Here is a 23,957-nt window from a genome sequence, read left to right as displayed (position 1 = left end):
TTTTATTTATTGAATTTGCAAAAACTAAAAACGCTCTGTTTCTCAAAATTGAGTGAATGTATTCCACTCAATCTTGTTGTACATGGCTTATAGCCAACTCGGTGCTATGCGCCCCGTCGGCTATCGGCTCATGTACGACTCGGTTTATTGGAATAACTGTTAAATATACTGTGCAAGTAAATTAAACGGAGAGAAAAGAGAAGAAAGTTACATATTATGCATGTGCGCATGTACATATCAGCAGCATTTTAGATGCAACTGAACAGCATTCGTTTGAGATTGATAAGCCATTATGAAACAGGAAGCAACATGACAAGTTCAACCAATCACATTATTCAAAACCTGGCCCCAGGAGTGGATCATTTTCACACACAGTACAGACTGCACACTAAATATCTAATAGAAGTGAAGCCCGGACCACAGCTTTCAGGTGGCCCAGACATTTGCACCAGAGTTTACATTTATTTATAAGTAATTACTTTTACAGATCCTTTAATCCAAAGTGACTAACTACTGAAACAAGATAGGTAAGGGTACCTAGGGTGCATGAGCAGTTCAACAAAAATCACTTCTTCTCGGTCAATTCCTTGCCGTTTTGGATTCTTTCTGGTAAATAGGTCGGTATTCCTAGGGTGTAAATAGTGTCTATTTAAAGCTTGTATATAGTGTATATAACATGCAACATTTATTGCGCAAGCTGGCCCGCTTTAGATCATTCTGGGGCCGGAGTGAGCTACGTCATCATTGACGGTATTGTTTATTTATACACTACTAATGGATAACTATTGGATGCTTGTAAGCAGAGCACTGCTCATAAAAACTGAAGTCCTACTTCAGCTGCTGCATTCAAATCATGCCAAATTTATGATGATTACAAGTTTCTGAAGCACCAACTTTTGTGGTGTGTAGCAAACTTGAATAGAAAATTGCAGCCGTCTATCTAGGATTTTCAGGTTATTTAGTATTGCTGAATATAGTTCAGCAATGGGTAGGTTGTGGTTAAAGGTGTCAAGATTTTGTGTGTGTGTGTGTGTGTGTGCGTCCATAAAAATGACTTGCTTCCTTTCCAAATCTGAGGAGATGCACAGCTCCAAGTCGTCATCTTATAATTACTGTAATTCCCTCATGATGTGAGTACTATACTTGATGAGGAAGAACTGAGAGGAAGCGAGGCGTACACTCACAGCTCTACTGATTACAGTTTAACTTACAATCACGTTGCGCAGAAATCCCACATTTTATTTACTCACTGGTCATTCTTATACAATTACACTGAATGCAGTAAACTCTATTACTCCCCCATCCTTTCCTGGCTGTTTCCATTAAAATGTCTGCCATTTTATTGGGCAGTGTTTCAATGACGGACCAAAAGATCTGCCTTTTTTCTTTTTGTCTTTTCCTATTACTGGAGTCTGTGTTTCTAGAGACTGTAGTGGATCATTAAAGTCTGGCGTTGTGATATTTTCCATTTACACACACACACACACACACACACACACACACACACACACACACACACACACACACACACACACACACAAAATGAATGCAAGCATATTTTGACTTAAGTCATTATTTCCAGAATCATCCCACACCCATCGACATCTTTCTTGACTTAACCCGCACCCCAGATCTCTGTTTCTCTTTCAGTTTTTTTTCTTAAACACTTTCATCTTGCATCATTTTGCAGGATGAGACACTCATGGCACTGATTACCACCAGTAAGGTTGATTACACACGCGCGCACACACACACACACACACACACATTATATATATATATATATATATATATATATATATATATATATATATATATATATATATATATATATATATATATATATATGTGTGTGTGTGTGTGTGTGTGTGTGCATATGAGCCAATGCAAACACCTGAGGACTATCTGGTTGAAGTGAAGTCTCTGGTTTACATAAGGTTAATTACTGATTATAGGGAAGACTGTGTTGTTTTAAAAGAACAGATTATTTATCCAGCAGTGAGAGAGAGCCCAGAGCCAGCGCCAGTGTATGTGTGTGCTTGTGTGTGTGTGGGAATGTCAGTAAATTGAAACAGGACAATGAGAGACAGAGTGGTGAAGGCTGTAATCTAATGTTGCGTTTAAGTGTCTTCAGATGTCCACATGTCTGTCTTTCAGCTTGAGAAAATCTCTAACCAGAACAAACCACTTACACTGCACGCCTTGGCTCAATCTGTCACACACTTCTCTCGAGTCCCAGTCCTTTTTTAAACACTACTCATCACCACGTTACTAACTGCACCCAGATTCACAACAAATCCAAGAATATGCAATTTGTATCACTATAGGTCTCTGTTTAATTTTTTTGCATTTATGGTAAAACCATGAAAAAAGGGACATAAGTGGGTTAATGCATGCTCTCAGCATCTTGATTATTAGCTTATCTGGCCAACAGGCGATGAGCTTATGCCATCATGTGTTGTCCATCCATTGTCCATCGTCCATCCGGTGGCGTCCACATTTCATGAAAATCACTTCTTCTCTTTTAATTCTTCACTGATTTTTATTCTTTTTGGCAGGAAGGTAGGTCTGCCTGGGGTGCATATAGCCTCTACCCAAATTTGCATAATTGCAATTAATAATGAGGATATGGCATAATTAAGCCCTAATGAGCAGTTTCCACACAAATCGCTTCTCCTCCCTCAATTCTTCACTGATTTTGATTCTTTCTGGCATGAAGGTAGGGGTACCTAGGGTGCATATAACTTCTACCCAGATTTGCTTAATTATAATTATTAATGAAGTTATAGACTAATTAATCTTTAATGAGCAGTTCAACAAAAATAGCTGATTCTTGGTCAATTCCTCGCTGTTTTGGATTCTTTCTGGCAAATAGGTTGGTATTCCTAGGGTGTATATAGCTTCTATATATAGCTTGTATATAGTGTATATACTCATCTCATCTCATTATCTCTAGCCACTTTATCCTGTTCTACAGGGTCGCAGGCAAGCTGGAGCCTATCCCAGCTGACTACGGGCGAAAGGCGGGGTACACCCTGGACAAGTCGCCAGGTCATCACAGGGCTGACACATAGACACAGACAACCATTCACACTCTCATTCACACCTACGGTCAATTTAGAGTCACCAGTTAACCTAACCTGCATGTCTTTGGACTGTGGGGGAAACCGGAGCAAACCCACACGGACACGGGGAGAACATGCAAACTCCACACAGAAAGACCCTCGCCGGCCACAGGGCTCGAACCCGGACCTTCTTGCTGTGAGGCGACAGCGCTAACCACTACACCACTGTGCCGCCTAGTGTATATACTGTAGCTTGCAAAATTTATTTCGCAAGGTGGCCCACTTTAGATCGTTCCTTCTGGATGTGAACTACGCTGTCATTGTCGCTCTCGTTTTTTTTTCTGATGAGGGTCAAATTTCAGTCATGTCTGAATTGTTTCATTCACGTAATCCAGCAGGTGTAAAATAATTCTGTTCATGATAACACATTTAAGTATGTCATTTCTCATGAAGCAAAGATTTACTCATTTGTGTGTTAGTTTTGGAAAATCTGTCAAATGTCACTGTTGCTGAAGTCAAAACCTATTTTGGTTTTAGCCAAAAACATTTTTTTTCTACCTATAGGGTCAAAAGTTTGTGCACAACTAACCATTCATATCCATATGTGCTTTTTGAACATCCCATTCCAGATTTTTTTTTTTTTTTAAATTCCAGATTTCTTCTGGGAAGGCTTTCCACTAAATTTTGGAGAGTGGCTGGAGGCATTTGCCCATTCAGCCACAAAAGCATTAGTGAGGTCAGGGACTGGGGTGCCATCAGTGTTCCAATTCATCCCAAAGGTGTTCAGTGAGATCAAAGCTCTGTGCAGGCCACTCAAGTTCTTCTACTCCAATACAACCTTGACAAACCATGGACTTTGCTTTGTGCACAGGGGCATTGTCATGCTGGAACAGGTTTGAGTCTCTTCCACACAACAACGGCAACGAGATGTTATTTAAAAATATATTGCGTCCAAATGGGCAACAATCAGTAAAATATCGGGTCCATATGGCAACGCAACGCTTGCTGAAAACGATGCAATACACATACCACACCTCTAGGGGCGCTGTAAGACGGCCCCTTCGGAGACACCAGAACAACCCATACGAAAAAGAACTGTAAAGAACTTATAAGAGTTTACCACTGTCTTAGTAGTAAATCCTTATAAGGATTTATAAATAAATATGCCATGTATGATTTACTCCTGAAAGTGGCCCATTTTGCATTTTCCTCATACAAATTTATGAAAATCTAGTATGTATGAAGTGAACATTGTGCATGGTTTTTACAGATAATGTGTATGATGAATTACACCGTCTTTGTATGCTTCACGTAATGTTTGTAGTTTTAAATTATATTTTACAGTTTAAAATGTATATGCCTTTTATATGTAAATCCAACACAAACATATGTGGATTTACATATAAAAGGCATATGCATTTTAAACTGTAAAATATAATTTAAAACTACAAACATTACGTGAAGCATACAAAGACGGTGTAATTCATCATACACATTATCTGTAAAAACCATGCACAATGTTCACTTCATACATACTAGATTTTCATAAAAAATTTGTATGAGGAAAATGCAAAATGGGCCACTTTCAGGAGTAAATCATACATGGCATATATATTTATTTATAAATCCTTATAAGGATTTATCCTTATATTTATAAGGATTTACTACTAAGACAGTGGTAAACTCTTATAAGTTCTTTACTGTTCTTTTTCGTATGGGAATAGAAGAAGTAAGGACGCATGCGCATAAACTATTATGCGCGAGACTTCATATTAGCCACAAAGTCAGGAAAATCTGTTCGGAAAATGACATTATAATGACCAAATACAATGAAAAGTATTTTTCCAGTCTCACCTGTAAGGTAATCCCATGTGATCTCGTTTGGACGGTAAACCTGTTGGTACAGTTAAACGCAGCTAATCTTTATTCTCCGCTTTGACCTTTCCAATATGGCGGCGAGGATGACGTACGCGGAAGGCGGCGTCTTTAATGGTCCGGAATAAATTGAATACTACATGTTGATGGATTAATTTGTTGTTTCTCACCTGTGAAAGGTAATCCCATGTGATCTCGTTTGGACGGTAAACCTGTTGGTATAGTTAAACGCAGCTAATCTTTATTCTCCACTTTGACCTTTCCAATATGGCGGCGAGGATGACGTACGCGGAAGGCGGCGTCTTTAATGGTCCGGAATAAATTGAATGATATACACGTTGATGGATTAATTTGCTTTTTTGAGGAATGTATTCTAGGACTTAAACCATCATCTGAAGAGGTGAGATCGCTCTTTTTTCCCCCTAGTTTTGCTGGTGGGATTGACTCTGCCCTAAGGGCTATTCTCTCTCTCTCTCTCACTTTGCACCATTACACAATAAATATTCACAGTGAAAATATTTTGTAAGCGCGTTTCATGAACCAAGTTATAGGATTTGTTGACAACTCGCATCGCAATGAGATCATTGGCACTACTGGTGTTAAGAATCAGACCATTTCATAAATGAATATTTTGCTGTAGAGCTGCAGTGTTTGTACAATTGCATGTTTTTGCTTCACTATTACTGTCACTATTCTGCTTCTTGCATTACTACTGTGAACTAACACTGAACATAATAATAATAATAATAATAATAATAATAATATCCAAGCTCGTGTTTCACTCTCACTAGTGCTCTGTAAGGCTTTTTCCTGGTGATATTCGTTACACTTCTACCCGGCGTGAAGCACTCACAGTCATGTGGTTGTGACGTCATCGTAAACAAATCCGTTTTACTCATCCAGATGACTTCACAACGGCAACGTTGCCAGATCTTTCCACTCTGGAACCCGTTCTCAAAAAGATTGCGTTTTGGGCACCCAAAACGCCGGTGCCGTGTGGACGCCAGGCCTAAACGATAAGCAATTGTATCGGAGTCACCTGAATCCGTTGCCGTGTGGACAGGGCCTTAGTTCCAGTGAATGAAAATCTTAATGCTACAGCATACAAAGACCCTCCATCCATCCATTATCTGTAGCCGCTTATCCTGTTCTCCAGGGCCGCAGGCAAGCTGGAGCCTATCCCAGCTGACTATGGGCGAGAGGCGGGGCACACCCTGGTCAAGTCGCCAGGTCATCGCAGGGCTGCATACAAAGACATTCAAGACAATTTTCTGCTTCGAACTTTGTGGCAACACATTGAGAATGCCCACATATGGGTGTGATAGTCATGTCTGCACAAACTTTTGACTACTTTGACATTTCAACTTTATTGAACTATAAATACTGTATGTTTCACCAAAATGACATATAACCCTCACTTTAGCTGTCTTCATACAAATATCATGTTGGGTAAAGAGCCAGTTGAACAAATGCAGAAGGAAAAGTAGTCAGTCTGCATAAAGATGTTTAAAACCTTGTTAGTGAAGTGTGATTTCCTCACACAGTGAATGTCACACTTTGATCACGTTGTTGGATTGCCACATGCTGCCGCAAAATCCTGATAAATTCAGCTTGCAATAAAATATCAGCTTTGAAAACACCAGAATTTTACGTCTGGTTAAGATTCATGCAAAAGAGACATGCATTTCAAAAGAATATATAATATGAAATATGAAAGTTTCATCCTGTGAAGCGTTTTCTCAGGCAACCTCACGTATATCCTTTGGCAAGGCACAACATCATTGCAACACATGCCAAGATAATTACAATATGATTATTTTGTTCGTATCGTGCCCTCTCTGTGCGAGTCCACCAAGGCCAGCTTTGGTCCTTATGGGTCAATATTTTCCATGGAGTGTGATTTCAACACACACACACACACACACACACACACACACACACACACACATGGCCAAGCCTAACATGTCTGCTTACATGACTTGAGTCAAAATAAAAAACAGGACTATGCTGGGGTTCACACACTGCAGGTCACTCTCAAATAGACACACAGACACCCAAAGGTTTTGTACGTCTCATATAAACACCCTCAGACACAAACACACACACACATAATGGCGCCACCCCGATGTGGTAAGTTTTTATTCTCAACCGGAGCACTGCATAATATTTTCGATTTATGGTCATGATCTGATCAGCTGTGCCAGGCCTTTGTTCGTAGTTGTTTGAAAGTAAGTTCAAATTCTGTCAGAAAGCTATATGTGTTCGTTTGTGTGTGTGTGTGTGTGTGTGTGTGTGTGTGTGTGTGTGTGTGTGTGTGTTTGTGTTGAGTGATTTATGTATAAAGTTATTGCCTTGGTTTTCTGTCTGACAGTATTATAATCTGCTGTAGCAAAGTCTTCTGGTCGTTTGTGTATGTCTGTATATCAATCACTTTGTACGTATATGTATATGTATATATGTGTCTTTGCGTTCATATTTTTTAAACGCTCAAGGATATGTGGCTTGCTTTCGTTCAAAGCAAAAATTAAACACAGGTTTTGATCTGTGGGCTGTTCTTTTCTCCTCTTGATCTTCTTTTTTGTTCCTCCTTTATCTTTGCCTTGTTTTGCTCATTAAAGTTTAATAAGGAATGACTGTATATAATGGATGACCAGTCCAAGTCCTTCTCTTTCTTTGAGAGAGACAGAGAGGAGGTAACATCGCCGAATGGTTCTTCGTAGACGTAAAAGGTTAGTGATTGTATCTTATGGCTCCTAGGATTCTGAACCAGTGTGGAAAAATGCAAAGAGAGAACATGAAAGAGCGGAAAAGAGAAGCAGGAATGTGAGTTACTGAGTGATAAGTGGGATAAAAAACAGAATGTGAAGTGAGGAAGAGAGCAATATATTTTCTGGTTCTGGAACCCTATATTCTTCACATTTTAGTATTTTCCCAGCTCTTAACCACTACACAGGGCAGCGGGAGCTCAGTGGTTCAGATCTTGGGCCACTTGAGCCCTTGCGCAAGGGCTCGGGTGGCACGGTGGTGCTGTGGTTAACGCCGTTGCCTCACAGCAAGAAGGTTCTAAGTTCGAACCTCATGGCTAACAGGGGCCTTTCTGTATACAGTTTGTATGTTCTCCCTGTGTCCGTGTAGGTTTCCTTCAGGTGCTCTGGTTTCACCCACAGTTCAAAGACATGCAGATTAGGTACAATGGGGGCCACTGTAATTGGCGCAAGCTGTTGTGGTTTCCCAGCTATAATCTATGTACATATGGTATATCTCACTATAGCAAAAGCTAATAAGTTAAATTAGACCCTTAACCCTCAACTGCTCAGCTGTATAAATGAGGTAGATGTAAGTTGCTCGAGATAAAGGCGTCTGCCATAAATGTAAAGGTAAACTTCAGCATAAGAAGGTTTGTTAATTAGCACAGGATGAAGAACATGGGGTAAGGTCTCATGTGGAATGTGGTCAGAAAATTAGAACAGTCCCAATAAGAGCCATTAATTTCTCTTGTTTGAAATACCAGGCTGTTAAATTATTGCATATGGTTTTGAATTTTTTTTAAATTTCTTTCTGTCCTGATATTTGGCCAATATTATGTTCATTTGCGTGTCCAAGGAATGTGTTGCCTTTGTGTTTCATATGATATAAAAACAAGCCGCTCATTTGCAAGTAACAATGAACCCTTAGATAAACTGTCAATAAAATATTCATGCAATGCTTAGGAATATGTTATGAAGATCCAGTGTAGGTTTTGCTCCCTTCCTTAATCAAAATCAAGACAAGTTTGTCTGAAAACCTAAGTCATCAGGTCCAAACTAATGTGTGAACTAAATAATAATAATAATAATAAAAATAATAATAATAGGGCGGCACCAGTGGTGGCTGGTAGTCTTTCAAACAGGGGAGGCTGGTCGGTTACGATATTTCCAGATTTTAAAAGAAAAAAGAAAAAACACATCAATTTTGCCCATACTCTTGCCTCTGATCCGGCTGATTGTTGGCAGGGTCACAAACTGTGAAATAACAGGTTCTTTTGGCCCATTAGCCTACTGTCCAATATACATGATGGGGGTGTATTTTAACATTTTATATTTTAAAATTGTTGCATGTTGTTTAAAAATTAATCATTATTGAAAGCAGCTCTTTGTCAGGAACCTCAGCAGTAACAGCAGAGTGTTCTGGAATAGGCACAAGCACTGACCTTGGGGAGCCAAACATAGAGCTGGGTGCCACACATTTCATTCAATGACACTTTCCCTATATTTTACTTATTTTGACTGAGAAATGTTTTATTGACAATTTTGATAACCCTTCACTTTTAATCCAGGTCTGTAGTGTGAAATGTTCTCGGCTGTGTTTTTGTTTAAAAATGTTTTCCAAATTGTAGCTGTGTTTAATTCATATCCAGAAAAATATATATTCCAATATACCGTAATATACTCAGCATAAACATTTTAAATAGATTCTATATTTTTGGTCCATCCATGACATATTACTAAAGTAGCCTATTTACTGTTGTTGATGTGGGTCACTTGCTGTTAGCCAATTCACTTTCTCGTACCAGGAGAGCTGAAAGGAACGAGTATTATTCCCTACCTTTTTCACCAAGTCAATTTGAGGCATTGGTCTACCCTGCTCTTTAATTTTAATTTTTTCCTCGAAAGGAAGACTGGCAAATGGCTTCGCCAAAATTAAATCAGCAATGCTCGGCATCCGTACGCAGCTTTCTTGCTAGCTGACTAGCCCCCTCAAGTTCAAGCTCAGTCACTCAAATAAACGAAATTTCTGGAACTAAGATAGCAAACTTGACAACACTATATTTACACTTTATTTACAATGAAAATATATACAAACTAAAAAAGCTGGTAGAAACCGTATGTAATGAATGAAATCGAAATGTAAGCTGATCTCTTACAATACACCACAGCACTTGCGAATCCGCATGGGACTGAACTGAAATTTACCGCTGCCTGTCTGTTTGAAACGAGCTGTCAATCAAAGAAAATATCTGGCCGCTTTCACCAATCACCAGTCTCCTCGCGGAAACTGCCATGTCCCTCCCACTGTGAGGCTCGGAGTCCGTGGGCGGGCATTTTCGCAGTATTTGTCCAATAACCGTCTTGCATTTTGAGATTGAAAAGCGCATAGCTCCCAAATGCCATTGAAGTCCACTGAGGCTGGGAGTCCGTGAGACTCCGTGGGCGGGCGTTTTCGCAGTATTTGTCCAATAATCGTCTTGCATTTTGATATTGAAAAGCGCATAGCTCCCAAATGCCATTGAAGTCCACTGAGGCTGGGTTGCATCGTGCTGTCACGAGGGGGAAAAACTCACGCACACATTAGGCGAACTGGGGAAAGTTATAACGGAATGATTTCGCACTGTAGTTGGGTTGAGCACAAATATTTCTATGATTCTGATTCTGGATCTGAAATAGCAATGTTATAAGGTTGGCTATAACATAAGCCTAGCGCAATTCATCCTACATGATGTTCGTCATTTTTAGAGGAGGCTGAGCCTCCCTCGTTGTCTTAGAGCAATCGCCCGTGGGCGGCACGGTGGTGTAGTGGTTAGCGCTGTTGCCTCACAGCAAGAAGGTTCTGGGTTCGAGCCCAGTGGTCAACGGGGACCTTTATGTGTGGAGTTTGCATGTTCTCCCTGTGTCTGCATGGGTTTCCTCCGGGTGCTCCAGTTTCCCCCACAGTCCAAAGACATGCAGGTTAGGCTAATTGGTGGCTCTAAATCAACCGTAGGTGTGAATGTGAATGGTTGTTTGTCTCTATGTGTCAGCCCTGTGATGATCTGGTGGCTTGTCCAGGGTGTACCCCGCCTCTCGCCCATAGTCAGCTGGGATAGGCTCCAGCTTGCCTGCGACCCTGCACAGGATAAGCAGTTACGGATAATGGATGGATAATAATAATAATAATAATAATAAACTTTATTTAAAAGCACCTTTCATGACACCCAAGGTCACTTCACAAATAGAAACATGCAAATGCAATAAATAAAGTATTAAATAAACAGTAATCCCAGTTTTACAAACTAGTAAAACCAAGTTACAGTGAATACACCAGCTTAAAGAGATGAGTATTTAGGTGGCGTTTAAAGTCTGTAATGGATTCACAGTGTCTGATGTAAAGGGGAAGTGAATTCCCGAGCTTAAGGGCAATGTGACTGAATGCTCTTTCTCCCACGGTGCTGAGGTTCATGCTTGGTATTCTTAGTAAACCTGCTGAGGAGGATTGCAATGAACAGGCAGGGGTGTAATTCTCAAGGAGGTCACTGAGATAGATGGGAGTATGGTTATGTAGGGCCTTATAAGCTAGGAGCAGGACTCAATATGCAACCGGGAGTCAATGAAGCTGCAAGAGCAAAGGTGTCACAGTACATGGCTTGTGGATTTTGAGCATGTTATGATTCTGGCTGCAGAGTTTTAGATTAATTGTAGCTGGTGGAGTAGCTTATTTGGGATGCCGGACAAGATGGAGTTGCAGTAATCAATGCAAGATGTAACATAAGCATAAATAACAGGTAAGATCAGTTTTACCTGTAAAGTTACACAGCTCAGGTGGCACGGTGGTGTAGTGGTTAGCAGTGTCACTTCACAGCAAGAAGGCTCTGGTTTTGAGCCCAGCGGCCGTCGAGGGCCTTTCTGTGTGGAGTTTATATGTTCTCCCCGTGTCTGTGTGGGTTTCCTCCGGGTGCTCCGGTTTCCCCCACAGTCCAAAGACATGCAGGTTAGGCTAATTGGTGGCTTTAAATTGACTGTTGGTGTGAATGTGAGTGTGAATGGTTGTCTGTGTCTATGTGTCAGCCCTGCAATGATCTGGCGACTTGTCCAGGGTGTACCCCGCCTCTCACCCATAGTCAGCTGGGATAGGCTCCAGCTTGCTCGCGACACTGCACAGGATAAGCGGTTATGGATAATGGATGGATGTTACACAGTTCACAGGTTTAATGTGTAAATGAATTTGACATTGAAAGAAAGGGAGTGAAGTGAACTTTCAGTCCAGTCTTCAGGATGCATATCTCAGAGAAACCATGCATAGAACATCCAAGCATAATTTTCTACAAGTATTTGTTTTCAAATAATTTGTTTCGCTGTGAATGGATTCTCTCAAATGTGTTTTTCTGCTTTTCTTGATCAGATCTGGTGGCCACTAATCGCACCTCCATCTTCTCTGGTCTGCATGGGGACCTACAACTGTCAGCCATGTTTTTGGACGAGTATCACGACAGACTCTTTCTGGGAGGGAAAGATGTCCTCTACTCTCTTCGACTGGACCGCACACACACTGATGCTAAAGAGGTATTGCATGCACACACATAATCTCTGACATCTAGAAATGAAGAGTTCAAGTGCAAAAGCCGTTAAGCGCCAACCTGTAAAAAAAAAATTGAACCAATACCATCAGCGGATTAACGGTGGTGTCATCTTTCTGTTCGGCAGATTTTTAATTTTTTCCATGTCTCCCCACTATGTCCCAAGTCTCCCAGCATAATGTCCCATGTCTCCCCTCGATGTCTCATGTCTCCCAGCAAAAAATCATGAGAGAAAAAAAATGAAGCCTGAAGGTCAGGATATGTGACAAGCTGAGAAACTAATGCTATGTTAAGAGGGTACAGTAAATACTTTCTTTTGTCGATTTCACACAGTCTACAAAAGATGAAAACTTGTCCCAAGTCTCCCCTCTCTCTCATGCGTACTTATGGAAAAGATTTAGCATGAGATATCCTGAAACAGACATCCGCTACATTTACCTCATAGCTTTCAGGGTAAAGAAACAAGCATGTTTGGGGCATAAATGAGATTTTCTCATTTGAATAATGATATATTCCTGATTCAGTGTGTGATAAAGATGCTGAAAAGTTGTTTTTAATTATGTGTTATCCAAAAAAAGATACATCATCATCATCATCATCATCGTGTTCCCTTTTCTGGAGATTTTGACTCCTTAGGGTGCGTCAATTCTATCCAATAGACGCTGAAATTTTGTCCTATCCATCATCATTCTCCTTATCTGTGGGGCAGCTACCCCCAACAGTCTCTCCAACCTCATCCAACTTGGGGAGCGTTCATCAAAAAGTATCTGTTTCCTTATGTCTTCGTTATAAATCCTGCAGACATCTCATCTCATTATCTCTAGCCGCTTTATCCTGTTCTACAGGGTCGCGGGCAAGCTGGAGCCTATCCCAGCTGACTACGGGCGAAAGGCGGGGTACACCCTGGACAAGTCACCAGGTCATCACAGGGCTGACACATAGACACAGACAACCATTCACACCTATGGTCAATTTAGAGTCACCAGTTAACCTAATCTGCATGTCTTTGGACTGTGGGGGAAACCGGAGCATCTGGAGGAAACCCATGTGGACACCATGCAAACTCCACACAGAAAGGCCCTCGCTGGCCATGGGGCTCAAACCTGGACCTTCTTGCTGTGAGGCGACAGCACTAACCATTACACCACCGTGCCGCCCTCCTGCAGACATGCGCCAGGTATTTTAATTGCTGTTATAAGCAGAAGGACTTGATCGGTTTTGTCTCAGTAATGCAGTGTAGGTCTGCATTTGAGAGTTTGAATCTCCAATCCTGTTTATCATCATTCACATTTTCTTCAGTTCTATCATCCTTCTGTCTTCTGTATCCACCCTTCACCATCTTCCTCAGGAATCCATTCCATACGACCTCGATCTTCACGACTTCTTTCGTAGTCAGTTGCCATGTCTGTGCACTGTACAAGAGTCGGGATCTCACACATGCAGTGAGGAACTTTACTCTAGTCTAGTAGACAGGTGTATACGCTGATCCGTAAGGACATGTTTAAGCTCATTCCATTTTTCAAACGCGGATCCGATTCTTGAGCCAAGGGTCTGCGTGTCCTCGCTGGAGTTCGTGATGGTGTAACCTAGGTATTGGAATCTTCTCACGTTCTTTATTTTAGTGCCGTTTACATAGACAAGGCTTTCTTGGTTCTTGATGGCTTCATCTATATTAAAAGCCATTGTTTCTGTTTTGGTGTATGACATTTTCAGTCCGAACCAAGTATACGTGTTATCATAAACCTGGAGGATGGTTTGTAGTTCCTCAATTGACTCTGCAAAAATGGCTTGGTTGTCTGCATATACCGTAGAAGCTCCGTTATTCTATTCTCCACACTCACTCTTGTGTTAGTTTGTGTGAGTTAGTACACCCCTCCACACAACAAACACACACACTTTTTGAACAATTGTATTTCATTTTTGTCACTAAATTAACTATTACATGACCTGAAGGGTAGTGAGCAGCTGCTCCCCAGAAATGGAGGTCTAATAAAGAAGTGATCATCAGACTAATTACACAGTCATTAAACAAACAAACAAACAAACAAACAAACAAACAAACAAACCTTCCTATAGACTCAATAACACAGCCTTTACGTGCAGTTTGCACATCACACACACCACGGTTAATCTCCTCTCATAATCAGACCTCATAAATTATGACTCCACTATAATATAAACCCTGACATGTATTAATTAGTGGTGGGAATGTTAGTGTTTATCATTCTGCATGCTTGAAATGAGTTTTCACAGATGTGTGGGTGTTTTAAGTGTTATCCACGTGGGTGAGGTTAGTTTGTGTGAGTAAGATGAGTTTGTTGTGTTTTTGCCCCATCAGTCTTTTAATTAAACCTCCTGAGAAAGCTGACATGGTAGCCAAGAAAACAAACACGATGGTTAATGGTGTGTGTGTGTGTGTGTGTGAGAGAGAGAGAGAGAGAGAGAGAGAGAGAGAGAGAGAGAGAGATGTGAGACAGACTTATGCTCCAGGGATTGCATTATCACTTGTGGTATGTGTGTGTGTGTGTGTGTGTGTGTGTGTGTGTGTGTGTGTGTGTGTGTGTGAGAGAGAGAGAGAGAGAGAGAGAGAGAGAGAGAGAGAGATGTGAGACAGACTTATGCTCCAGGGATTGCATTATCACTTGTGGTATGTGTGTGTGTGTGTGTGTGTGTGTGTGTGTGTGTGTGTGTGTGTGTGTGTGTGTGAGAGAGAGAGAGAGAGAGAGACGGATTTATGCTCCAGGGATTGCATTATCACTTGTGGTATGTGTGTGTGTGTGTGTGTGTGTGTGTGTGTGTGAGAGAGAGAGAGAGAGAGAGAGAGAGAGACGGATTTATGCTCCAGGGATTGCATTATCACTTGTGGTGTGTGTGTGTGTGTGTGTGTGTGTGTGTGTTTTTTGCTACAACCATGTCTCCTAAATCCTAGCCGGTGTGTGTGGGCTGGTCAGACGATCCAAATAGGAAGAGCAAAGAATATCGCTGTGCTGAGAGACACACAAAAGCTACTGCCACTCCCTAGGTCATGACATTTGATCTTTGACATTTGACACAGCCACTTTTCACCACATAACACCCCAATTCACCTTCTAATCTCCATTGACTTAAAATAACCAAGCTATACAATCGCACAATAATAGTTCATTCGACGTTATAGCAGTTTTGTGTATCAGCTGATTTGGTGTGTTAATTTGGTGTACTGATTTGGTGTGTAGCTTTAAATATCTGATTTTTTTTTTTTTTAATTCATGTTTAAGGGCTGTAAGTTTCACAGGTGTGGTACAGATTACAGTTACATGCGGTACTCGAAACTTATTAACTACTCACTCTAGGGAAAAGAAAAGTGAAGTTAAGATCAAGTTAAATCTAGTGACACATTTAAGTTTAATGTCTATGTTAAAAGTGCCGTTGTTAAAACTGCTATGTGAATAAAATGGACTTGAATTGAACTGAAGTTAATTTAATGCTCAGATCTTAACTTGAAAGGAAAGCTTTATTAATACCTGCCTTTAATAAACAAACTAACTGTCGACTGAGAGTACGCTGTGCGCATTTTGGCTGCCGCTTCTTACCAGAGCTTTTTACTTTTCTTTTTTTTCTCCCTTTGTTTTTTGTTTTGTGTTTGTGTAGTTTGATGTTTCTTTTTTGTTTGAATGTTTTCAATATCCGCCAGTTGTGGCGTAGCTCCGGACCCAGTTTTGGGCGTCGGTTCCCTTCAGGCCTTGGTCCACCATGGGTGATGCCTGTGCGCCTCGCTAGGGATTGCAGTGAGCTCGTTGCTCTTTTAGCATCAGGGTTGTGCGGCGCTCTGTGTGACGGTGCTTTTGTGCTTGGTGCGGCGTTCCGAGTGATGTTGCTCGGTGGCGTTGCGGTAGCTGTACAGGTGGTTTGGGACATACTAGCACTCTGTGTAGCTGTGATTCTGTGCTTGCTTTGTGGATCCATGGCATGGTGTTCCGAGTGATGTTGCCCGATGGCATCGCAGTGGTTGTGCAGATGGTGTGGGATTTATCTTTGTGCGCCTTTTGGTGGGACTGTGGTAGCTACACCATTGGAATTACATCCTGACCCTCTTTTGGTGGACTTTTTTTCCACCACTAATTGTAACGCGATCTTGGGTGTGAGAAAGGCACTATATAAATTGAACGAATTCATCTCATCTCATCTCATCTCATCTCATCTCATTATGTCTAGCTGCTTTATCCTGTTCTACAGGGTCGCAAGCAAGCTGGAGCCTATCCCAGCTGACGACAGGTGAAAGGTGGGGTACACCCTGGACAAGTCACCAGGTCATCACAGGGCTGACACATAGACACAGACAACCATTCACACTCACATTCACACCTACGGTCAATTTAGAGTCACCAGTTAACCTAACCTGCATGTCTTTGGACTGTGGGGGAAACCGGAGCACCTGGAGGAAACCCACGCGGACACGGGGAGAACATGCAAACTCCGCACAGAAAGGCCCTCGCCGGCCACGGGGCTCGAACCCGGACCTTCTTGCTGTGAGGCGACAGCGCTAACCACTACACCACCGTGCCAACTAAATTGAACTAATTATTATTATTATTATTATTAGTAGTAGTAAATAAACTAGCACGTCTGATAGCTAGTAAACAAAAAAGCAGTAAACTAGAAGACATTGTGTACATAAGGAATAAAACACAACAGATATGGCTGTCTTTGGACTGTGGGGGAAACCGGAGCACCCGGAGGAAACCCACGTGGGCATGGGGAGAACATGCAAACTCCACACAGAAGGCACAGTCCAAAGACATGCAGGTTATGCTAACTGGTGACTCTAAATTGACCGTAGGTGTGAATGTGAGTGTGAATGGTTGTCTGTGTCTATGTGTCAGCCCTGTGATGACCTGGCGACTTGTCCAGGGTGTACCCCGCCTTTCGCCCGTAGTCAGCTGGGATAGGCTCCAGCTCGCCTGCGACCCTGTAGAACAGGATAAAGTGGCTACAGATAATGAGATGAGATAATGAGATATGGCTGTTATAGGAAAATAATCAGTGATGGAGTGGTGTGATGCAACCTGACACGCTCTTATCACCCTCAAATGGATCGTTTTCCATTAACAGCGCACATTTTACTCTTCCTATACCACAGCAATTTGTTAATCATTACAACATTTTAAATTTATGAATGATCTACTGTACATATCATACTTTTTAACCACTTATAGTCACATTGCTGTGTGATGCTATGGGACGTCTGTGAAACAAGTTCGTTCCTGTTATCACTTGTGCTGTAAAAGCTATAGATGATCGATACTTCAGTAGCTTCTGTTTTACTATAATCTCTCTCAAAGTTATAAGATAAAATGAAAAAAAAAACCCCTGCAGCTTATCATGTTAATGACAAACTGGATGAGACTGGAGAATCATTCCCTAAATGCTATTCTTTGTAAAATAACAGCTGACCAGCTTTATAGGAACTAAAGCACTGACTCATGGTGCTTTTTTGTGTAAATCCCGCGTCACTTCCTCAGATATTTGTAGCTATTTTATTATTTTTTTTTTTTACTCAAGGGACACAAAGTCAAAATCAGCTTACAGCCAGCCTAGTATGCTGTCAAACTAACCCCAGTACACAGGTCTTTATTTAGACTAGATACACATTTAAAGCTTATCAAGAAGACAGGAAATGTCTCCAGGACAAGGAAGGATGCTGGGTAATGTAGTTGATTGCAGCATCCGGACTCAGACAATGTAGCTGCATGAAAGAGGGTATAAACAGGAGTGACTCACTGATGACTAAACCACATGAATGGTGGGACATCACTGAGAAAGATATTCACCATCTCTGTGAAAAACTCTGATATGCTTAGCTTAGGTGTGTATCAAGTTTCATATTAGCAAAGAAATGTAAAGGGAAATTACACACTGATTAGATGATTTCCAGGAAACGTAAGATGAACTTATCAAAAGGCTCTTTAAATCACATTAGTGTCACTTTATAAAAGAAAAGAAAAGGAATCTCGTATCAAATGCTAAGCACATGCTAAAATAGTTCAACATTTTCAGCAAATGACGGAATCATGCTCAGGTTACAGCTTGTTCTGCTAATCCTACCCAAGACATGAGTTGCTGATTTGTGATCAGTTTTCGATTTATTGTGATGAAATTCAGTAAAAGAACCAGACATATCAATGGCTTAATTGAAATATAAAGAGTCTGATCTGTCCCGTCTGTGCTGTGGCTGTATTAATGCTCACAGCTGCAGAACGAGCACAACTTGGCCTAAAACTCAAGCTGGCTCATGGAAACATTAACATTGGACCAATTACATGATGATCTAGTAACAGAGCTCCAGTTCCACATGTTACAGAACTGACCTGACTGTGTTCGGAAATGTAAATGAAAGCCACTTAATCCACCAGTCTAATATTTGCAGTTTATACGGATCTAAAAGATTTGTTGATGCACTCTGTTGGACATAAATGCACCAGAAGAGGTTCTTCGAGCAATACCATAGATGAAACATTTTTGGTTACCTAAAGAACAAGGACGGATCCAGACCGATGCAACCGATACACGTGCATCGGTCAGAAATATATGTGCACCACTTGGCATCAGTCATGGGGTGTTTGTTTACTTTACCGCTGGCTGGCTACATAGGCTATAGCCATGCTCAACCAACAGATCAATGGTTTAGGATCCGACCACCTGTGGTAAGTGGTGATGCTCACCTGACCTAATTATCTGTATTTTCACGATGCTTTATATAGCGTGACCTGAGACAAAGAATCTAGGTCAAACCGATAAAATGCTCCAGAAAGAAGTCGAAATTCCCTGCAAATAATGGGCCTAGCTGTTGTTGTAGTAGGCCGTGCTTGGCTGTTTCGAAAGGCCTCGGGGACAGGGAGGTGCCTGTAGAGTTTGGCGGGCCTAGGACTTTTGGTGGCTGAGTTATGAATTTTTAAATCCCGGCATGCGTGCATGGCTGGAGCCAGGGCTCATATTAAAGTTTTCGGCGAACCGCGCTTGTACGGGGCGAATAACAGGCTGAGCTGCGGTCGTAGTGGGCCGTGGCTGCCCTCTTCAGAAAGGGCTTGGCGTGCTCTATGTCCCTGTAAAAATCGATAGTGAGCTAGTAAAATTTGTGAAAATAAATGCACATTCCTGCAAATGTGCATCTGTCAGGTTCTTGGGCCGATCCGTCCCTGAAGAACCATTTACTCCATGAGTTTTAATTATTTCTGTTGTTGTTGTCTCAATAAACCGAATAATAATTTTCCTCCAGAAAAATTCATACGGGCGGCACAGTGGTGTAGTGGTTAGCGCTGTCGCCTCACAGCAAGAAGGTCCGGGTTCGAGCCCCGGGGCCGGCGAGGGCCTTTCTGTGTGGAGTTTGCATGTTCTCCCCTTGTCCGCGTGGGTTTCCTCCGGGTGCTCCGGTTTCCCCCACAGTCCAAAGACATGCAGGTTAGGTTAACTGGTGACTCTAAATTGACCGTAGGTGTGAATGTGAGTGTGAATGGTTGTCTGTGTCTATGTGTCAGCCCTGTGATGACCTGGCGACTTGTCCAGGGTGTACCCCGCCTTTCGCCCGTAGTCAACTGGGATAGGCTCCAGCTTGCCTGCGACCCTGTAGAAGGATAAAGCGGCTAGAGATAATGAGATGAGATGAGAAAAATTCATACACATAAGTTACAATTCATTTATGCACAGTTTATTTAGTGGTGGAAAGACTTGACCAGACTAAAAGTACTGCTACTGTAGTAAAAAAATTAAAAGTACTGATCAAGACATTTACTCAAGTAGGAATAAATACGTCAGCTGATGGAAAACGAGTAGAAAAAATTACATTTTTACATGTTGACATAATTGACACAACTAACAATCCAGCAATGTTCTACCGTATGTATGAGAAATGCAATTTTGAATTTTTCAATTTTAGCTAACTAACCCAAATGCTATGCTATTGGAGGTTCATTAGCTAGCTAGTGACATGGTTCTAGCTGCATAGTCAACTACTGTATGTAGCAAAAATGCTCCTTGCACATTATCTTGAACAATAGCTACAGCAGTACATAAAAAACCCCGCAACAGACGTTTGCTACTGAATATCAAAGTGGCATCTTGCTGAGCGTTTGTATTGTAAAACATCACAAGATCTTGCTAGCTAGTTTAGTTCACTCAGCTAGCAAATGGTGAGTAAAATGGTGATGAAAAAAATGCAAAAGTAAAAGTACTATGATTTAATTACACTCAAAATTTTCTGTTACAGTGAACCATGTAGTCAAATACTGTAATGAGAGTATGTGTAGGTCATTACTTTCCTCTACTGCCTTCCATTAACAATGGTTTAAGGTCCATCAAAAGATTTATTATTATTACTAGGATTGTACTCATCATTGAAAAGTAAACTATAGATAGTATTAAATACTGTCTTGACTTTTTATTATACACTATATGGCCAAAAGTATGTGAACACGACCATTTTATCTGTATGTGTTTGTTGAACATCCATAACAATGGCATGGCATTAATATGGTGTGACCTCACCTACCGTTGCTAGTATAACAGTCTCCACTCTTCTGGGAAGGCTTTCTACTAGATTTTGGAGCATGTCACAAGCTGTACTGATGTTGGGCACTGATTTCTGGTGAGAAGGCCTGGTGTACAGTCAGTATTCCAGTTCATCCCAGAGGTTTTAGTGGGGTTGAGGTCAATGCTCTGTGCAGGCCACTCAAGTTCTTCCACGCCAACGTTGGCAAACAAACCATGTTTTCATGGAGCTCGCTTTTGTGCACAGGGGAGTTGTCATGCTGGAACAGATTTTAGCCCCTAAAGGCCCGGTCCCACTGCACTTACGGATGCAAAGAGGATGTAAAACGTAAAAAAATCTTTGCCATCCGTTGGAAAATGCTATGCATCCGTTGTGTACTCATTGCATACGTGCTTCATACGCTCTATCCATCGAGCATCCGTCCACTGTGATTTCATCCGCGCAAAAAGTTTTGAGCTGCACAAAACTTTTAGAACGGATGAACTTTCCGCCGTGTACGATGTAAATCCGCGACATATACGAGCAACAAACGTTCTATGTCCGTTATCATCCGTTAAACGTCTGCTGTATCCTCTCTGCATCCTCTGGGCATCCTCGCAACTCACATCCGCTGCAGCTGAAAACGGAAAGAGGGAGGAAAGATAAGGTACATGAAACGTCTATTCATCGTTAGTAGCACGGAAATAGAAAGGATGTAAGCGTATGCATCTCGTATATAAAGTATTCAAAACGGACAAAGCGTTTATATCTGGGATGTATCTCGTATATTTAGGATGTCTGGAGTATGTCTAGAGTATGTAGAAGGACACCTAGCGGACAATCGGTCTGCATCCGATATACATCCGCGCAACATCCCCTTTGTTTCCGTTAGGCGTATGTGATGCATCCCCTTCATTCGCTATGCATCCGCTCTTTCTGCTATGCGTCCGCTTCTCAGTTATCACCGGTAACCCCTTCAGAGCTGTCATCCACTTCCATCCACTTCCATCCACTTTCATCCGCTAGGCTTCCTATGAACATGCGTTTAACATCCCCGCTATATACTACCCACGTCCGTTCTTTTCCATTCTGTTTTCGCAAATTTTCGCAAATTTTGTCCATTTCTGGAGCAGATGAAAACGGATAGAGCCACCCCCGAAATTTTGCTCGTCCGCTGTATCTTTGCATACGTTTTGTGTCCATCGGCCAGTGGGACCGGGCCTTTAGATCCAGTGAAGGGAAACTGTAAAGCCTACAAATATATTATAGACAATTATGTGCCTCCAAATTTGGTGCATAAAGTTGGGGAAGGGGGTGGCATGGTGATGTAGTGGTTAGCACTGTCACCTTACAGCAAGAAGGTTCTGGGTTTGAGCCCAGTGGCCAACAGGGGCCTTTCTGTGTGGAGTTTGCATGTTCTCCCCATGTCTGCATGGGTTTCCTCCAGGTGCTCCGGTTTCCCCCACAGTCCAAAGACATGCAGGTTAGGTGGCTAATTGGTGGCTCTAAATTGACCGTAGGTGTGAATGTGGGTGTGAATGGTTGTTTGTCTCTATGTGTCAGCCCTGTGATGATCTGGTGATTTGTCCAGGGTGTACCCCGCCTCTCACCCATAGTCAGCTGGGACAGGCTCCAGCTTGCCTGCAACCCTGCACAGGATAAGCAGTTATGGATGGATGGAAGTTGGGGAAGGCCCATATATGGGGATCATGGACAGGGGTCCACAGACTTCTGGCCATATACTGTAGTACACATCTGAAAAAGTAAAGCCTGTTCCAGTAGTGTATGGTGTCACAGTCACAACATCATACAACTTTTTTTTTTAATTAATCTTTCTAAAGCATTTTTACCATTCAATTTTTTTAGCCATCTAATGAGTAAAGCCTAATTTAAATCAATTCATCCTTTATCACTTATATAGTGTAGTCATTTACCCAGAATCCTAATGTGATTTTATTTCAGTGCAGCAAACATATTGTATTCTGCATAAAGTTTATGGGATTTGTAACAAGATTACTAAATGAGATCTATCCATCCACTCATTTATTCATCCATAAATCTCATCTATCTCTTTCTTTTTCCAGATCCACTGGTCATTGCCTGGGAACAGAGAAGACTGCATTTTGAAAGGAAAGGACTCAGAGGTGAGCAAAAGTTGTTTATGTCTAGTTTTCCTAATTTGATTTCCCGATTTGACCAGTTTCCTGGCCCATTGCCTATAAACTTTTATCCTTTAGCGTATGTTTGATCCAGACACAGATGAATGCTGCCCCAAATGGATACTCCAAATGGATCCAAACAGATCACTACTTAGATCATGGCCAAAAAGTACTGAAGTCAAGAGTAATTCTCAACCAACAACATTTAAAAAAAAGTTTCCTACTTGCAAAATACAAATGTTAACCCTACCTTCAGTGCCTGAACCTCTTTGATTTATTCGGGTAGGGAGCACCTTACGTACCTTTGGAGAGTATGGAGAGTACGTGCAGATATGTAAAATGTGCTTTCACAGCACTGAGAAGTGGAGCTGTGCACAAAACTATATGACATACTGACTTAACTTTTTCAGATTTCCATGAACTCATTGGAACTCACAAGCCTCATTAAGTATAATGAGCTACTCTGGCTTTCGATATGCCCCAAAGATACCATGGCTCTTTAGCTTCTACTCTTATTTATCCTGCTTCTCCATATCTTTCTTTAAATAAAAATCATCAATCTAGCTGACAGTGTTCCATGGCCACATTATCTTAAGGACAATGTCATACACACTATGTCTGTTAGCATTTAACGTTTCCTGTTCAGAGGCTTGCTAACTGTATGACACGATCTTTTGACCTTTAGATTGCAAGGGTGAAATTTTCTAAAACCCTGCCAGTCAGTGGATTTTGAACATTAGAAATTAATTCTTTAATTGCCATTAAATCAGTATTAGTGAGACAGAAAACAAACAAAAAGTTATAGAATTGCAGTCTGATTAGCATAAACATTAACCAAGTGTTCCTTGACCTAAATTGTTTTAGCATTGCATTGCGTATTTAATGACTTATTAACTGGCTGCTGTCAGATCCTAATGGGACTCTAAATGATTGTTATTTAAGGCTGGTTTCTCACTGAAGGGTTATAGTATTTCATGTACCCTCAAAGGAAAACTCCAGGATTGTTTAACCTGGGCCCTATTTTCTCATCACTTTGGGTCCAAATT

The 23,957-nt window shown here is 41.4% G+C and overlaps 1 protein-coding gene across 1 annotated transcript in view; it reads left to right on the top strand.

The window, feature by feature from the left end:
- sema3bl (sema domain, immunoglobulin domain (Ig), short basic domain, secreted, (semaphorin) 3bl) overlaps positions 1-23,957 on the top strand; it is a 97,386-nt gene that overhangs the window by 22,591 nt on the left and 50,838 nt on the right. Inside the window, exons 2-3 of the mRNA XM_060932192.1 lie at positions 12,075-12,235; positions 22,837-22,896. Of these exons, the coding sequence (XP_060788175.1) occupies positions 12,075-12,235; positions 22,837-22,896 (221 nt within the window). The remainder of the gene's footprint in view (positions 1-12,074; positions 12,236-22,836; positions 22,897-23,957) is intronic.

This window comes from Neoarius graeffei, chromosome 10 (genome assembly GCF_027579695.1).
Source record: "Neoarius graeffei isolate fNeoGra1 chromosome 10, fNeoGra1.pri, whole genome shotgun sequence".
NCBI lineage: Eukaryota > Metazoa > Chordata > Actinopteri > Siluriformes > Ariidae > Neoarius > Neoarius graeffei.
Note: the sequence above shows the minus strand (reverse complement) of the source record. Positions and strands in the feature narration are given on the sequence as shown.